This window comes from Leopardus geoffroyi, chromosome C2 (genome assembly GCF_018350155.1).
Source record: "Leopardus geoffroyi isolate Oge1 chromosome C2, O.geoffroyi_Oge1_pat1.0, whole genome shotgun sequence".
Lineage (NCBI taxonomy): Eukaryota > Metazoa > Chordata > Mammalia > Carnivora > Felidae > Leopardus > Leopardus geoffroyi.
Window position 1 is genome coordinate 84,280,782 of NC_059333.1, and position 17,647 is coordinate 84,298,428.

Sequence of the window (17,647 nt, forward strand, 5' to 3'; positions counted from 1 at the left end):
TGATTAGATGTGAAACACCAGCATAGAGTGATCTCCTTTTTCCTTTTCCCCATGTTTTCCCAAGTCACTGGCCAGCACTGGGGAGCTCCAGCTCCAGTGAGTGTAAATACAATGAGCAAATACAATGAAACCATAGCATTGAAGAGACAAAGCCATCTCTCAGTGGACCTGATCATAAACTCACAAGGAACATCATCTGCATTGTTTTCAGTTTTCTGATTTGCTGTGTGTTTGAGAGGAGGCAAGGATAGAACTATTTGGGTTGAAAAAGAGCCAGAGGCCTTCTACCCTCAAGAGATGGCCCAGGAGACACTTGTGATAAGTACTGGGTGCTGTACATAAGTGATGAATCACTGAATTCTACTCCTGAAACCAATATTGCACTGTATGTTAACTAAAATTTAAATTTAAAAAATTATATATATAATAAAAAATAAATTAAAAAAAGAGAGAGAGATGGCCCAGGAGAGAACCTGTGACAGTAACACACACTACAGGTATGCTTAATGGTCTAGGAAGACTTCACTTAAACCAACTAGTTTGAGCCTCACAATAATCCTAGAAGGTCTACAATGGTATTCAGTGCTGTTATCCTCATTTACTCATCCAGTCATCTGTTCATCCAATTCATATGAACACTTCTCATGCATAGGCACTGGTGGTGAAAAAAAAAAAATGCACACAATTCCCACGTTGAAGTTACTTTTAATCTTGTGGGAGAGATTCACAGTCAATAAATAAACCAATAAATAAACATATAATCAGGGCTATCATTGTGCTGGTACACACTGTCTGGCCAGGCTTACTGTTAAATATGTTAATACCATCCCTTTATCCCCTTATATAATTACAGGTTGTGATTAGCCCAGTGCAAGCAATGAATATAACACTGTGATGTGGAATTGTGGGGTGGGGAGCTATTTTATGTAAGGATGACAGGGAAGACTCTGAAGAGCTGGCGTTTAAGCCAAACTATGAAGGATAGCCCACCAAATACGTCAGAGCAATTAGGGCTTAATTTTCTTTCCTGGTTGAGAAAGTCTAGGCCATTCAAAAGGCTAAGCAAACAATAGGAACCAGACAAAAACTGATCTATATTTACAAAAACTGGCAGCAAGGGGTGCTGGGGTTAAGCGCCCAACTCCTGATTTCAGCTCAGGTCATGATCTTACAGTTCGTGAGTTCGAACCCTGCATCGGGCTCCCCGTTGACAGTACAGAGCCTGCTGAGCCTGCTTGGGATTCTCTCCCTCCCACCCTTTCTCTCTGTCCTTCCATCCCCCAAAATAAATATACTTAAAAATTGGCAACAAAATCAAAAATGGAAGGGAAATGAATCTCCTATCATTGGAGGGAATCATGCTTACATTGGATGAACACATGGCAAATTCGTAGGTACAATTCACACATCAGATTAAGGTTTGGACTAGAAGATTGTTAAAACTCCCTTCACACCTGGGATTGTATGATTGTGTGTAAATGAGCATGTTTGGAAAAAATAAAAAAAAATCATATTTATCTTTAAAAGATTTCAGGGACGCCTCTTGGTTTCAACTCAGGTCATGATCTCACAGTTCGTGAGTTCAAGCTCTTCATTGGGCTCTTCACTGACAGTGTGGAGTCTGCTTGGTATTCTCCCTCTCTGTTCCTCCCCTGCTCAATCTGTATCTCTCTCTCAAAAATTAAAAAATAGGGGCGCCTGGGTGGCTCAGTCGGTTAAGTGTCCGACTTCAACTCAGGTCATGATCTTACAGTTTGTGGGTTCAAGCCCTGCATCAGGCTCTGTGCTGACAGCTCGGAGCCTGGAGCCTGCTTCAGATTTTGTGTCTCCTTCTCTCTCTGCCTCTCCCCCTGCTCATGCTCTCTGTCTCTCTCTCTCTCTTTCTCTCAAAAAATAAATAAACATTAAAATTAAAAAAAAAATTTAATGTTTTTATTTATTTTTGAGACAGAGAGAGACAGAGCATGAGCAGGGGAGGGGCAGAGAGAGAGGGAGACACAGAATCCGAAGCAGGCTCCAGGCTCTGAGCTGTCAGCACAGAGCCCGACACGGGGCTCGAACTCACACACCGTGAGATCATGACCTGAGCCCAAGTCGAACACTCAACCGACTGAGCCGCCCAGGCGCCCCTAACATTTTTTAAAAAAATAAATAAATAGTGGGTGATGGGCATTGAGGAGGGCATCTGTTGGGATGAGCACTGGGTGTTGTATGGAAACCAATGTGACAACAAATTATATAAAGAAATAAAAATAAAATAAAAAAATAATAAACTTAGAAAAGAATTCAAGGTAGAACTACCATGTGATCCAACTGTTACATTTCTGAGTATATGGATGTGAAGGTGACAGAGTCACTATCTCAAAGAGAAAAGTAAGTAAATAAATAAATAAAAGTGTTAATTTGTAGTGAAGAAACATTAAAATGTGGGTGGGGGAGGGACTCACTAATGTGAGCTATGAGTGTGGTAATACTTTTGTTTCCTAATTTGCAGTGATTTTGCATTATGGCAGTCAAATAAGAGCTAAAGTGTTCCCAGAGACTGCGGACTATCAGCCTACAACCGCAACAACAGTGCAGGCCATAGCAAAACCTTTCCTACAACCAACTAACCAAGTACCTCCCAAAACTTCAGCAATAAGATCAACGGATGGTCATGTCACCTCTCAGAGAGCTGCCACAACCTCCAGCTCTGAACCCCCAATCACACACACAACAATAAGAACTCTAGTAACAACTTCCTTGGAAACTATAAACAGTACCCCATCTACCAGCACCACAGTCCACACCTTACTCACAACCCCGGCCACACCCAATAACTCACACACAGCTGCTCCAGGCACTGAGGCTTCCATTGGCTCCAGGGCAGCCCCAGGTTCACTGCCAACCACCATCATCCCACCAGCCCATACAACAGGAAACAGCCCCACAACTAGGAAAACCACCCAACCCAGTAACCAGACCACCCTTCCAGCAATGTTGTCCACCTCACCACATAACAGCACAACCAGTCAGAAGTCTACTCAACCCATGCACACCTCAGGAGCCACCACAGCTGCACACAATACCACCCAAACAGCCTCACCTGCCACCATGGCTCCTGGGCCCACTCTGGCACCTCAGCCTTCATCAGCCAAGACCGGAATTTATCAAGTTCTGAATGGAAGCAGGCTCTGTATCAAAGCAGAGATGGGGATAGAGCTAACGGTTCAAGACACAGAGTCGGTAAGTTGGCGCCATAGGACTGTAACACTATCTTCAAAAAGTTTGAGTGCAGTGTGTCTTGGTAAGAATAAACATCCCCCCGCATCTTGTGTCATATTTTAATGAACAAATAGCTGCAGACTCCTCTTTCTCCAAGGTGCTCCATTAAAAGGTGAATGGGTGCCTGGGTTTTTGGGGTGCCTGGGTGGCTCAGTCGGTTGAGTGACTGACTCTTGATTTCCTCCTGGGTCGTGATCCCACAGTTCATGAATTCAAGCCCCGCGCTGGGCTTTGGGCTGGCAATAGGGTGCCTGCTTGGGATTTTCTCTGCCCCCCCCACCCTCTCTCTTTCTCTATCTCTCTCAAAATAAATGAATAAACCTCATATATTAAAAAACAGTGAATCTGTTTTAGAATACATATGAAAACAGAAACCAATAGTGACTGGATAGAAGAAGGCACACATCCAAATTGTAACTATGCAAACCTCTTAGTTTCAGCCAACATGGGCAGAGTGTTGGGGTAAGTTCAGTGTTGAGCCCAACCTGGCCTTATGCCTCCTGATGACCTCAAGCCTCGGCAACTTTCCTGTGAAGTGAGAGATTTGGATTAGTCTCCATGGTTCTAGCCAACTGTGACATTAGTATCAAAATTCCAGATAAAAAAGATTAGAAGGAGTGGGGATAGGGCTGAGATTATTTGCTTTACTGAAGGAATCACCATTAAAGCAATACTTTCTTTTTTGCACAGGTTTTATAAAACTTCCACATTCAGGTTTTCGTTTGAAACTGAAGTACATTAGACAGCAAATGCTTTCTTGTAGTACCTTTTAACATGTTTAATTTAACAACAATCAAATTCCATGTGGTATATTGGGAATAGACTGGCTATAAATTATCTATGAAGGAACTCTTTCTGTAGGAGAACTCCTTTGAAAACTCTTTTGAACATAAAGCAGTTTGGAAATGATAGGAGTTTTCTGGGGACTTTGAAACTTTCAAGTGAACATAAACTAGACTTGAGTTTCAGATTCACTTATTAGCCTTTGCGCCTGGTTCTCTAGCTAGAATTTTCTTCTTCATCTCATTGATCTGATCTATTTTATTTGGTTTAGGTTTTTTCAACTCAGAGATACTTCAACATCGACCCCAATGCAACGCAGTCCTCCGGGAACTGTGGCTTTCGAAAATCCAACCTTCTCTTGAATTTCCACGGTGGATTTGTGAATCTCACATTTACGAAGGTGAGGGCTGAGCTCCTTCATACCAATGGCTCTAGCATTGCTTTCCCTTTCTTTCACCCTGGGGCCCAGTGGTGCAACCACACACTTCACTTTCAGCTCCAAAGGAAGTAGATCTCAGAGCCTTTTGAGATATTCCCTGATAAGAGTGAGGGGTATGGAGATGGAGAAGAGGGAAGTGTCAACATCTTATGTTTGCCTCCTTCCCCCTTCAGCCTCCTCTGTGCAGTCCTAGAAGGGCTTCAATGCCTCTTAGGGGAGGCTTGGCTTTGGGAAATCCAGCCACAGGTGCCCTTTACAAACTACCCAAAGGAGGAAGCTGTACAGATCAACAGACTCATAGAAATTCCCAGTGGGCACACAGAAACAGGATTATTCTAAAACCACAATCAAATGTCACAGTGGGTTCTTTCCAACTGCAGCAGGCAAGATTTAGGTACTAACCCGGCACTGGGTTTCCCAGACCATATTATGAAAAGGGTAGACAACAGAGTGGAGTAGAAATACTATGGATGTGAGGTCAGAGAGTCTTGGGTACAAATTTGACTCTGTCACTCGCTCACCTTGTGACATTAAGCAGGCAACTTGACTTGTCTAAACTTTATTTTCACATTTGAAAAATGGGGGAAAGGAATTAAAGATCACCTCTGTAAAGAGCATTGTCCAATACTTGGAAAGCAGATGTTCAATAGCCAGTAGCTATGATTACAATGACTGAAGTAGGCAAATGTCTTGGGGATACAATGATGGTCATCGCACTCTCAAAGGAGAGACTTGCCCCTGCTTCTCTCAAAATGTCATTCAAACAGGCCAAGCAAGAGCCTGGGAGGAGGTGCTAAGAAAACCCTTGCTGCTGAGACTTGGTGTGGGCCTCCTTCTTATCTATCAAATGTGACCCATGAAATTAGAGGGGTATTGGGTAGGAGATCTTGCGGAGGAATGAGTGTAGGCTTTGACCTGAAACAAGTCAAGATTGGCTCTCGGCCACATGATCTTGGACTAGTTGGGGCATGTTTTCTTATCTATAAAATGGAAATAATTACACCTCCTTAGTGGGACCCTTGGGAGAATCAGAAATGGTAATGTGTAAATTGTCTAGCACAGTGCTTGGTACATAACAAAGTTCAATAAAGGGCTGTTGTTGTTGATGATGTTAAGTTGGCGTCAAAAGCTTTATCCTCCATTATCCTCCATGTACATACTTTTCTCCATAGGAAGAGATGCACTTGAGAAGCCAAGGGGTTCCTTTCAGTACCAAATGGTAAAAACATACTCTCTCACACCAGAAGAACATTCTGGGAAGAATCTGTGCTCTACTCTGGGACAACTGAGGTTAAACCTTCAGAGGGGTCAGGAATTCTTTTAAAGTCATTTCAGCAAAAGGGTAGAGGATACAAGCACAAGCACTTATGCTTTAGCTCAAGGCTTGATTCCGCCCAGACTACTGCATGTGTGACTGATTGTCTGAGGGAAAGCATTAGAAAACTCCAGTGTTTGTAGCACTCGGTGGCCACTGCCTTAGACAGGCCATCAAGCAGGGGTTTCTTTGGCACCTTGTAATGTCTCTTTTTGCTCCTTTTTTCTGTCTCCTGATGTCCTCTATGCCTGCCTTTCTAATGCTTTGGGACTGGACTCTGATCAAACTCCACCCGAGTGTTGAGCCTCTGCCTTTCTGGAAATCTCTATGCCTCCAGAGGTGTGGACAGGAAATGAATATAGAGATAGAGCTGGAAGGACCAGCAGTGCGTTTCTCCCTCCACCCATCTCTGGAAGGAGCAAGGAAAACCCCTATCCAAGGCCCCAAGTTGGCAATAGCTGCTTTGCCAGAGTCCCTCCAACCAAATTCACTTTATTCATTTCATTCCCCAGCACCAATTTCTTAAGCAGCTGACCTTAGCTCTACAATGAGAGGAGCAAAGAGGCTTATAGAAAGTAAAGTCCCACCAGCCTTAGTCCTTCAGGAGAATTTCTGCATTTTAGAAGAGAACTTGTTTAAGCCACTCGTAGCCACAAATTCAAGGATCACAGGTGCTAAACATAGAACTTAATGAGAGAATAGGCTAGGAAGATTTTTTTTCCGTGAAACAGGCAGTCTTTATTTTTTTATTTTCTCGCATTTGACAAAGACTTCACTTTCCCATGAAGTCTGCATAAGGAAAATGTCGGAGTAATGAGATGACAGAGGTAAGCCTCGGGAGTGAGGCGACAAAAGAGAGAGGTGGAGAATGCCATCTTCCCCAGAGGGGCTGCCACTCCTCAGCTCTGCCTGGTGGTGCCAGTGGCTGGGCTGGCACTTCTCCCTGGGGACTGTCACTGTCTTTCATGGTGGACATTCATTCTGGATGGTCGGGTCTACATTCTAAGTGGCTTCTGCCTTGCTATACCAGTTGTTGAATAGTTTACATACCATTTCCCTCAGGAGGTAATGAGAAACCAGTGTCATCACATCTTCTGATTGTTCAAGACAAGGCAGAAATCCAGACTCTTTTATTTTTAAATGTTGGCAGTACACTTTTTTTTTTAATTTTTTTTTTTCAACGTTTATTTATTTTTGGGACAGAGAGAGACAGAGCATGAACGGGGGGAGGGGCAGAGAGAGAGGGAGACACAGAATCGGAAACAGGCTCCAGGCTCTGAGCCATCAGCCCAGAGCCCGACGCGGACTCATGGACCGCGAGATCATGACCTGGCTGAAGTCGGACGCTTAACCGACTGCGCCACCCAGGCGCCCCGGCAGTACGCTTTTTGAAAACTTGAACAATGCTGGCCAAACAGAACACAGTTGTAAGCCAAATTTGGCCTGTGGATGCTCTGCCCTAACATGTGGACTGTGTGAAATGCATTTAGGCAGTAAGGCCATCTAGATTCTTCCACAAGAGAAATGGCCTCAACAATTCTTTTGGCCACTTTTCAAACATTGCTACCTTCTAGACCAGTGCTTCTCAACAGCGGCAGTATTAACATTTGGGGCCAGATAAGTCTGTGGTGGGGGCTGTCTTGTGCCTTGGTGGGATACTGAACAGTCTCCCTGGCCTCTACCTACTGAATGCCAGTAGCAACACCCAGCCCCATTTGTGACAACCCCAAATAACTCTAGACATTGCCAAATGTCCCCTGGAGGAAAAATCACCCCTGGTCGAGAACCACTGCTCTAGAGAAAAAGAGAGCCTTGGAAAATAGTTTATGTTCATTGTAACATAATAAATGTTATAAATGAGAACCAAGTTGTAGAATGGCAAATGGATGCTGGTGAGCAAGGCTGAATTAACAGCCTGAATTTACTGAGCACCTACTTTGTCCTGAACACAGAACCAGACATTATAGGAGAAAATAAAAGAAATACAGGCTATAGTTGCAGGTTTCAAAACATGTAAGATAATTCATAAGTTTTTAAATTGAAATACTGCCAATGACAGAAATGTAAAGAAAATTCTGTATCCTGAACTGTCCCTTGATGTTGTTCAATTGGGACTTAAATTATCCATGTCATTTCTACATGACCATGAACAAGTCTCTACCTCTCTTTCTGAGCCTGTTTCCTCCTATGTAAGATGGGGCCAACGAGTCCCTATTTTGTTGGGCTGCTGTGAAGTTGAACGAGGCTAATATATGTGACAGTGCTGAGGGTGGCATCTGGCCCATAGTGGGGCAGGAGAGGTGGGTTTCCTTTCTCATTTCTCTCATTTCATTTTTTAAAGAATTGAAAACCTTTCCATGTCAGTGTCTCATTTGATTTGATTAAGGTGACAAAGCTGAAAGTTGTTCAGACCCTTCAGGTGCAAGATAAATATACCTCCCTTCCCCCACTCCCCACAACTTCCTTCCTGTTAGGATAAGTTTGTCTTAGAACATCTTTCAGTAACTTTGTGTAGAGTTTATTTTTCCGTGCTCAACACTGCCCCCTTCTCATCCACCTGGTGGGCAGGGCAGCTCAAGGCTTCCAGCCCTGACTTGGAAGTGGGACATGGGAGAAATCAGTGGCCTGGGGGCAGGGGTACTGAGTCAGGGAGTGTTTTGCCAGCCAAGGTCTGGAAAGTGAATGCTGTCCGCCACCCTGGTGTATACCCAGAGCCTTGCAGGGGCATTTGGAGCCCTATTAACTTACAAACTCCTGAGAACTGTTATCAGGGTTCAAATGCTAATACCCTCAGAATGCACTATTTAGAACTTCCCAAGAATGCTGTACTATTTCATGCCCTATTTTCCCTTATGCTTTTCCCTCTGCCTGGAATGCCCCTACCATCCCTCAGGCCCTTCTGCATTCATGCTTTAAGATGGCTCAGATATCTTCACCCTATGAAATCTCCTCACCCCCCCCCCAGCCCCCACCTCCATCCCAGACAAAACTGGGAGACTTTCTTCTTTTGGTTTCCTGACCCCTCATTGGTTGTTCCCTGACCTCCATTAATGCACTTGTTGCACATTTTACTGTCTTGAAGGCATGTCTGTGATTATTCACAGTGCTCAGCCCTGACTTTGTATATAGTATATCTTTAGCAAATGTTTGATGAGGAAATAAATCAATAAAGGGGTGAATCTAAATTTCACAAAGACTCTGGGCCAAGCTGCCAAAAATTAGATCAGCAGCTCCAAAGAAACAGCCTCTTTGGCTTCCTTTTGCTGTATACAGAGCAAAGGTTTCTTGATGTAGTCACAACAATGCTGAGCAAAAAAGGTCTGATCGATGTTGAAGACAAAATCCACATCCTGAATATCTGTGACTATGAAACTCCTACAGTGCATTTTGCTGAAGTTAAGGAGAGGACCCAGGGCCTCAAGGTCATTGATATACTGCCTTCCTGAGCAAGTTGTTGGCCAGCTTGCTCTGGACCTGGTCCTTTGCTAAGGAGGATGTTTAGGTCCCTTGAGGAATCAGGACCTCTCTAATGAGATATTGCAGAGCTCTTAGATACTGTCAATGAGGAGCCACTGTGTCAGCATCCCATTTGTTGAATGGTGAAATGGGACTTTTGTAAGTGATCCATTCAAATGGACACACTGTAAGTACTGAAGTACCACATTTAGCTGTTAGGAGTCCTTAGCCCCCTTTTGTCAATGCTGATGGATACACAAAAGATTTTCACTTTGTTTTCAAGAATCCAGCATGGTTGATATTTGTCACTCTCTAACCTGAACCCCAAATGCAAAAAAAAAAAAACCCATCTGGCAGAGTATCACTTTGTGGCCATCAAAGGAGAAAGCAGATACTATGAAGCGCATGATGTATAACTTGTAATTTCCCCTGGACTTTGGGTTAAGTCTGCCATCTGCTTGAAGCTCCCAAGCCCTCCAGCCCCTCCTCTGTACCCACCTGACTCCCATTCCCCAGAGCTGAGGTTTCAGCTCTGTTTCTTTAATCAGTAGTACCGTCGAAGCTCACCTCACTTGCTTGTTCTCTATCTGTGGTAGATCTGAGATCTAGGAAATAGACAAAAAATGCTCATTGGAGTGCTATGAAAGAGGTTTACAATTACTAAGGGGCAATTGAATTTATTATTACCATTGTGAATAACACTGGTTAAATTTTTTATTGTTTATTTATTTGGGGGTGGGGGGTGGGGGAGGGACAGAGAGGGAGAGAGAGAATCCCAAAGCAGGCTCCGCACTGCCAATGCAGAGCCTGACGTGGGGCTTGATCTCATGAATCATGAGATCATGACCTGAGCTGAAATCAGGAGTTGGACACTTAACCAACTGAGCCACCTAGGCGCTCCTACACTGGTTAAAATTCGAGTGAAGACTCTGTGGTACATTTTTTACATGGATTCTTACATTTAATCTTCATATCAAACTAAGAGGTAAATCTTGCTATAATTTTCCTCATCCTTCTGGATAAGTAAAAAAAAAAATTTTGGAATGTTCACAAAGATTTGACAATTCAAGTAGCTACATGGGAACAAAAAATATTTTTAAATTAGTATTTAAAAATTATTAGCAAAGCTTTGTTCTCCTAAATAGGAGGTTAACCACTCTCTTTATAACGTTTCATTACCAATTGATTTTTTCTGCAACCTTGTTTTTCATTGATGGTGGGCACCAGGAGTTGACAAGCTGTGGCCCCCAGACCAAATTCAGGCTGCCACCAAAAAATTTATAGTCTCCAGCCTAAGAATGGCTGTTACATTTTTCAATGGCTTGGGCAGGGGGAGGAGAATATTGCATAGCACATGAAAATCATATGAAATTAAAATTCAGTGTCTATAAATGAAGTTCATTCGAACGTGGCCACACTCGCTTGTTTATGTGTTGTCTGTGGCTGCTTCTGGGCTACGGTAATGGAATTGAGTGTCAGCTACACAGAACCGTGAAGTCTAAAATATTTACTGACTGGCTTTTTACATAAAAAAGAAAAAAAAACAAAAAACTTGCCAACCCTTTATATAAAATAAACTTCAGGGGGACCTGCTGGCTCAGTTGGGTAAGCACTGGACTTCAGCTCAGGTCATAATCTCACGGTTCATGGATTTGAGCCCCACGTCAAGCTCTGTGCTGACAGCTCAGAGCCTGGAGCCTGCTTCAGATTCTGTGTCTCCCTCTCTCTCTACCCCTCCCTCAATTACACTCTGTCTCTCTCTCACATGCGCGCAAAGATAAATAAACATTGAAAAATGTTTTAATAAAATAAAATAAAATAAACTTCCGGGGCATGTGGGTGGCTCAATCGGTTAAGCATCCAACTTTGGCTCAGGTCATGACCTCCCAGTCCATGGGTTCGATGCCCATGTCAGGCTCTGTGCTGACAGCTCAGAGTCTGGAGCCTGCTTCAGATTCTGTGTCTCCCTCTCTCTTTGCCCCTCCCCAACTTGTGCTCTGTCTTCCTCTCAAAAGTAAATAAACATTAAAAAAAGTTTTTAATAAACTTCAGCCCCACTACCATTCAAATTATGCTAAATTCTGAACTTCTGAATCTAAAAATAAGTGCTTTGCTCTAGTTTAAATAAAAGACAATTTGGGGGCACATGGCTGGCTCAGTTGGTGGAGTATATTAACTCTTGATCTTGAGGTTGTGAGTTCGAGCCACGTATTGGATGTAGAGATTACTTTAAAAAGAAACACAATTTTATTTTCTTTAAGAACATCCTGTGACACCACAACTGTACAGAAAAAGTGGGCACAATTGTCTAGATAAGACTCATTTGGTATCAGTAGGATAAATTTTATAAAACCAGGAATCTCAAGGATACTAAACATCCTTCTGCCCTTTTGTTTACATGAATTCACCTAACAAATGCTTTTCCTTTATCATAACAATAGACATCAGCTCAGGCCTAGGAAACATTTGGCTAATTTTGACTCAGTCAAAATGGAAGGAAACCTGGATACCAGCTCCAGACTGTCCTGTCACATCATTAAGGTGAACTTAACAGTGAATGTGAGCACTCTGCCATCTGCTCTGGAAGGCCTCACTTTTGGCATTAGCCCTATAGAGCTGGGGAGCAGGAATGGCTCTTCCTGTCAGGGCTGGCTTCATGAGCATGTGACCTGTGCAGTCAGCCGGGCCCCTGCTTGGCTTAAGATTTGCTGTCACCTCCTAAAATTCTTAAATGATTTTTGAACAAGAGATCCTACATTTCCATTTTGTACTAGGCCCCACAAACTGTGTAGCTGGTCCTGCTTCCAATAGATGGCTAAATATGGACACCTGCATTTCAGGGAATGTGAAAGAAAATTCTTGCACAACGAATTTTTTTTTTGTCTAAACCCACATATCCCACAGAGGAAAATGTAGGGCAGGATCCTGTAGAACATATTTTGTTTTGTCTTGCCTACAAAGAATGTGAATTAGAGGTAGATGCCTAACTCCTCTGAGCCTCTTTGTTCTCAGCTGCCAAATGGGTTGATAATATTTATTTTCTCTCAGGGGGGTGTTGTGAGGCTCAAAGGAGGCAATGTAGGTGAAAGCATGCACTTAGTAAACTGTGAAGCTTTTATAGAAATACAGAGCTTTTCCTAATGTGAGAATAGATCAAGCAGATGCCACAGGAAGGGGAAGATTCCAGGAGGTCTCCTGTGGACCTCAGAGCTGGCCTCATCACTGTTCTCTTACTGTTCCTTAAAGCAATCTCACACTGCCACCTAAGCGATTTCAAAAAACAAAGTTATGCTCGTGTCAATGTTCTGCTTAAATCTCTTCAAAGGATCCTTTCTGCTCTTAGGATAGGGTAGGGATCTTGTAACAGTGACTTTGAGCCCTGAATTACAGGTCTCTTATATGCTAAAAAGGACCCCAAATAAAGAATAACCTGAGTAGTGGTTTGTGAAAGTGACCCAAGAAGGGCCTGGGTCACAGATGTTTCTCTCTAAAACAAATGGACGGTTCAAGCACATTGTTTACCTTGCCTTTGAGACCTAAGACTGAGTATGTAGAAGGAAGGAACCAGGTCTCCTCCTCCTCCTCCTTCTCCTCCTCCTCCTCCTCCTCCTTCTTCTTCTTCTTCTTCTTCTTCTTCTTCTTCTTCTTCTTCTTCTTCTTCTTCTTCTTCTTCTTCTTCTATGACCTAGAACAATTCCTGGTGTGGAGTGGATATAAGAGGAATTAAACACTAGACTTGGAGACAAGAAGCTTGGGGTCATATCTTCCTTCCCCTGCCACCCATTAGGGCTGTGACCTTGAGCATGTCAGTGAGCCTTTATTTCTTCTCATAGTTGTTGTGAGGATTAAATAAGGCATGGCATTGAAGTGTCTGCTCCAGTGCCTGGCATAAGGTAAGAAGCCAGTATGTGGTAGGTGTTGTTCGATGAATTATAGGATCTAGAGTTGAATGTCTCAATAGCAGCTAGCTTACCTTACTAAAACAGTTTGTATTTCTGGAAGCCTTATATTGTATAGGGAATCATCATTTCATCTCCAAATAATACACAAATGGACTGTAATATAGTCAAGATTATTATTACTAATTTCTTTAATGACTAGACTTGGAACTTCTAAAGGTAACTCCATTTTGGATTCTGATTTTGGTTGCTCACTCTTACTCATGGATAGTTTTCTAATGCATGTTTACAAATAATAACTGTAAATCACCTACTTTAAATTCCCCCTCCAAAAAATAAAAAAAAATAAAAAATAAGAAAACTCAAAACCTCCTTTTTAAACTTACCCTTTCATATCTCAGTTCAATTCCCTTTAATGTCACAACTTTAGTCTCTCAGGAGATTATAGGGCTATTTTGTAATGGTTCATTTTGTTTTCGAACAATTCCTAAATAAATGTGGAACATTGCCTTCTGTTTCTGAACATGGTCACTTGGGGTCTTCTTCTAGAGAACACCCAGTGATCTCAGAGGAGATCATTTTTTTTTTCCAGAATCCCTCATGGTGGCCCTATCTAGCCATTTTGGAGACATGAACCCTTTAATCTATTTAAAGCAATTGATACTCTCCCCAGGAAAATGCACGTAAAATTTTGCACACCCAAAGAGTTTATGAGCCCCATGAAGTCTACCCATGGTAGTCTTTAAGATGAGTGGTCTCAGTTTGAATCTCTACCCTAAGATATTAATTACTAGTAAAAGCTTACTGCATACCCCTCCAACCTCTCCATCTTCCAGATGTGTATGTATTTTAACAAGAAGAAACTTGGTCCAACTGAAGGGACTCTGGGCTGGTGGAATTTGAATTTTAGGCTATAGCAACAAGTATGAAGTACAGACATTTGGGGGCAAGGGTAAGCCATTACTTATTATTTATTTTGAATAGTTTTTTTGAAGTTTTTTTTGAAGTTTTCAAACACAATTATGGCTTCATACCAACATACCCCCAAATCCCCATATCCAGGATTTAATAGTTAAACAAAGTTTGTAAACCAGGATCGTAAACATAAAAACAGATTGCCCAAAGTTAACATACTGCTGTTTTACAGGATGAAAACTCCTATTACATCAGTGAAGTGAGAGCCTATTTGACAGTCTCAAATCCAGGTAAGTAGTCAGAGAAGGCTATTCCACCAGCTCTGGTGCTGTGCTTCTGGTTCGCTCATTTTTCAGTCCATTGAGTTTACTAATCTTTGATGCTGCTTTGGAGAAATAGACTAAAGCAGTAACCAGGAGAACTTACTACATCTTTGTTTGCTTCAGTTTGCTCATCTGCTCACGAAGGAGGTTGGACTAAATTATGTCAGATATCATTAAAGCAGAGATCATTAAAGCAACAATAAAGAGTTTAGTGACTTTTGGACAGACTTGCTATTGATGGTGCAGTTTTTTCTATACTCTTGAAATTATGCATTTATTCTACAAAAATGTAGTTAGTGCCAGCTGGGTGCCAAGCCCTCTAATAGGCAGTAGAAATCCATTTATCCAAACATGTAGTCCCTGCTGTCATGGAACTTACATTCTAGAAGTGAGGAAAGGAACATAAAAAGATCATTGAATTATAATAGTCAAGTAGTATTAAGTTCTATGAGCAAACACAAGCAGGTCCTTGTGGAGCGGACTGGAAAGATATTTTAAGTGAGACCTCTAAGAAGGAAGGCCTCTCTGAAGAGGTGAGGTTTGAGCAGAGAGATACCCCATCTGGGGGCATCTGGGCCTGGGGAAGCTTTTTTCCAGTGGCGGGAACAACAGATACACAAGTCTTAAGGAATGAAGTTGCTCATGTGTTCAGGGGTCAGCAAGAGAGTGAGCAAAGCAGCAGAGAAGATCTGTGGGGCATCCAGGCCAGAGCATGTAGATCTTGCGGGTAGGTCAAGGTAAGGACTTTGAATTTTAGTCTAAAGTGTGAAAGGATGTCATTGGAGGGTTTGGTATAGAAAAATGATATATCATGTTTATATTTATAAAGATTCAGTCCAGTTGCTACATAGATAATTGCCCTCAGTGGGGCCATTCAAGAGAACTCCTACAGTGTTCGTGTCTAGAAAGGTAATGCTCCCAGTCAAGTTGGGGGAATTGCTCAGAGGGATCAGACATTTCTCTGGAAAGCCCAGACTTAGATAACAAACCACTGTTGAGCACCTCTTAGGTGCCAGGTACCGCACAAACAGTTTTCATGTCTGTTTTCTCCTTTTTAAACTTCTATCTTTTGACTGGCTTAAACTTATCTTATTAAGGAGCCTGTACTAAAGAAACTTGCCAGGAAATGAAAATGTGGAGAAATGTCTATCTAGAATAGTAGATATATGATACTGATATTGTTCAAGAGGATGTTGTCGATGATTATTGGTTAAAAGTAAGTAAGATGTCATAGTTGACAACTCACTTTCACATAGTAACTCACATAGACAAGTAAACTCATATAGGCTGGGGAATAAATATTATGAATGCTAACATAAATTAGCTAATGTTATCACTAGGCATGGACCAAATTTTAGCCAGGAATAAGGTAATGATGTCTCAAGAAGCAAGGGAATGATAAGTCAGACCAGAAGCTAAGTTAGAAGCTGAGAAAGGGGATAAAAGAATTCTAGGTCCCAATAATCCAGGCTCAGCAGTAGTAGCAGGAGCTATAGTAGTCACAATAATGACAATTTGCACATCAGTGGTGATGGTGATGGTATTAGTAACAGTAGTCAGTTGTACTTCAGTGGTAGTGACTGTTGTAATGTCATTGGGAGTGATAGCAGCAGCAGTAGTAGTGGTAGTAGACAACTACCCTGGGGTATAACACATGGTATAGTAGTACACATGGATAATTCAGTACATCGTGTAGGACATTTGCATGTGCCAATGAAGAGTCTACAGTAAATAGTACAGTAATGGCAGGAGACAGCAATCGGGTAGTGGTTAAGATAAAAAGCTCTAGAGGGGTACCTGGGTGGCTCAGTGGGTTGAGCATCTGACTGTTGATTTGGGTTCAGATCATGGTCCCAGGGTCGTGGGATCAAGCCCCACATCAGGCTCTGCATTGGGCATGGAATCTGCTTAAGATTCTCTCTATCCCTATCCCTGTGCCCCTCTCCCCTGCTCATGCTCTCTCTCCCTCTCTCTTAAAAAAAAAAAAAAAAAGATAGCAAGCTCTACAATCAGATTGCTTGAGTCCAAATTCCACTTACTAATTGTAGAATCTTAGGCAAATGTTTTCAATTCTCCAACTCTCCATTTCCTTGTCTGTAAAATGGAGAAAGTAGAACCAATCTCAAATGGTTGTTATGAGAATTAAACAGGAAAGTACACGTAGAGTACCTGCACAGCACCCGGCACATAGCAAGCAGACCCTTAATGTGGGATGTTACCTTAGGCACAGGCAACACATCCACAGAGACAGAAAAGGAGGGAGACTTTCAAGCTCCCTCATTAACAGCCCATGGGTATTCCTTGCAGGCACACTTTGGTGAATTCACTAAGGTCCATAGTCTGGTCCTCAATCATGAGAGCTGTCAGCACCCCCTTACGTATTGTCTGTTTCTTCAAGGAGGCTGATGTTAAACCAAGGTCATGAAATTGATGCATAAAATCAGAATGCAAATTTGTGCATTTTTCATGCAACTGTTTCTTACACCGTCATGCCAAGGGGACTAGATAGTTGGGTCCTCTGGCCAGTGAACTTTCTCCCATTCAAGAAGCCAAAGTAAAATCAGAAGGGTGTTTGATGAATGTAAAATTAGAGCCAATGGAGTTAATTATATGATTAAAATGTTTAGCCCCATCCACCTTGAAGCGGGAGTACCTGTCAGGAAACAAACAGGCCAGTCCTTAAGCAGAACATTCTCTCCCCAGCAGCACTTAAATGGGCAGAGATGGGCCTCTCCCTTCTCTGTTTCCATGTGGATGGATGTAACAACCCTTCCTAATGATGGGATTAGCCTGTCCTCTTGCTGTATTAATATAATCTAGTAATATGTAAACGCTCCACTTGGAGACTTTGGATGTCTATTCTGATTCATTAAGGGTTCATGTGATTGTCACAGAGAGCGATCTTGCTTCTCTTGTTTCTGAAGTTTTTCTGGGCACTTCTCTGTAGTCCCCAAACACTGACAATAGTCCCCACCACTGCCCCCAATGACTTAAAACAACTGAAGAAAAAGTCCTAAAAGTTCTCATTTCAGTGTTGTCACATTCTAATTCATGTGACTTTGCCCCCACGTGCTACAGAATACAGGAAAAAGTCCCCAAAGACCAGAAGAGTGGTTTTTCATGAGGACAGGGCAGAACCCCTGAAAGCCATATGTAAATGAAGGCCATTTAACTATACATGGGCCACCCAGTAACCGCTGGAACTCATTGGATATATGCCAAGATTCTGATGTGTCTGTAATTCATCTTTGTG

General features: G+C 42.3%; 1 protein-coding gene across 5 annotated transcripts in view; it reads left to right on the forward strand.

Moving 5' to 3' along the window:
* The window catches only part of LAMP3 (lysosomal associated membrane protein 3), a 45,726-nt gene that overhangs the window by 14,193 nt on the left and 13,886 nt on the right, over positions 1 to 17,647 (forward strand). For all 5 annotated transcript variants that reach the window (XM_045502836.1, XM_045502835.1, XM_045502838.1 and 2 more), the window contains exons 2-4: positions 2,495 to 3,225; positions 4,319 to 4,447; positions 14,304 to 14,361. In XM_045502836.1, coding sequence (XP_045358792.1) covers positions 2,495 to 3,225; positions 4,319 to 4,447; positions 14,304 to 14,361 — 918 coding nt within the window. The remainder of the gene's footprint in view (positions 1 to 2,494; positions 3,226 to 4,318; positions 4,448 to 14,303; positions 14,362 to 17,647) is intronic.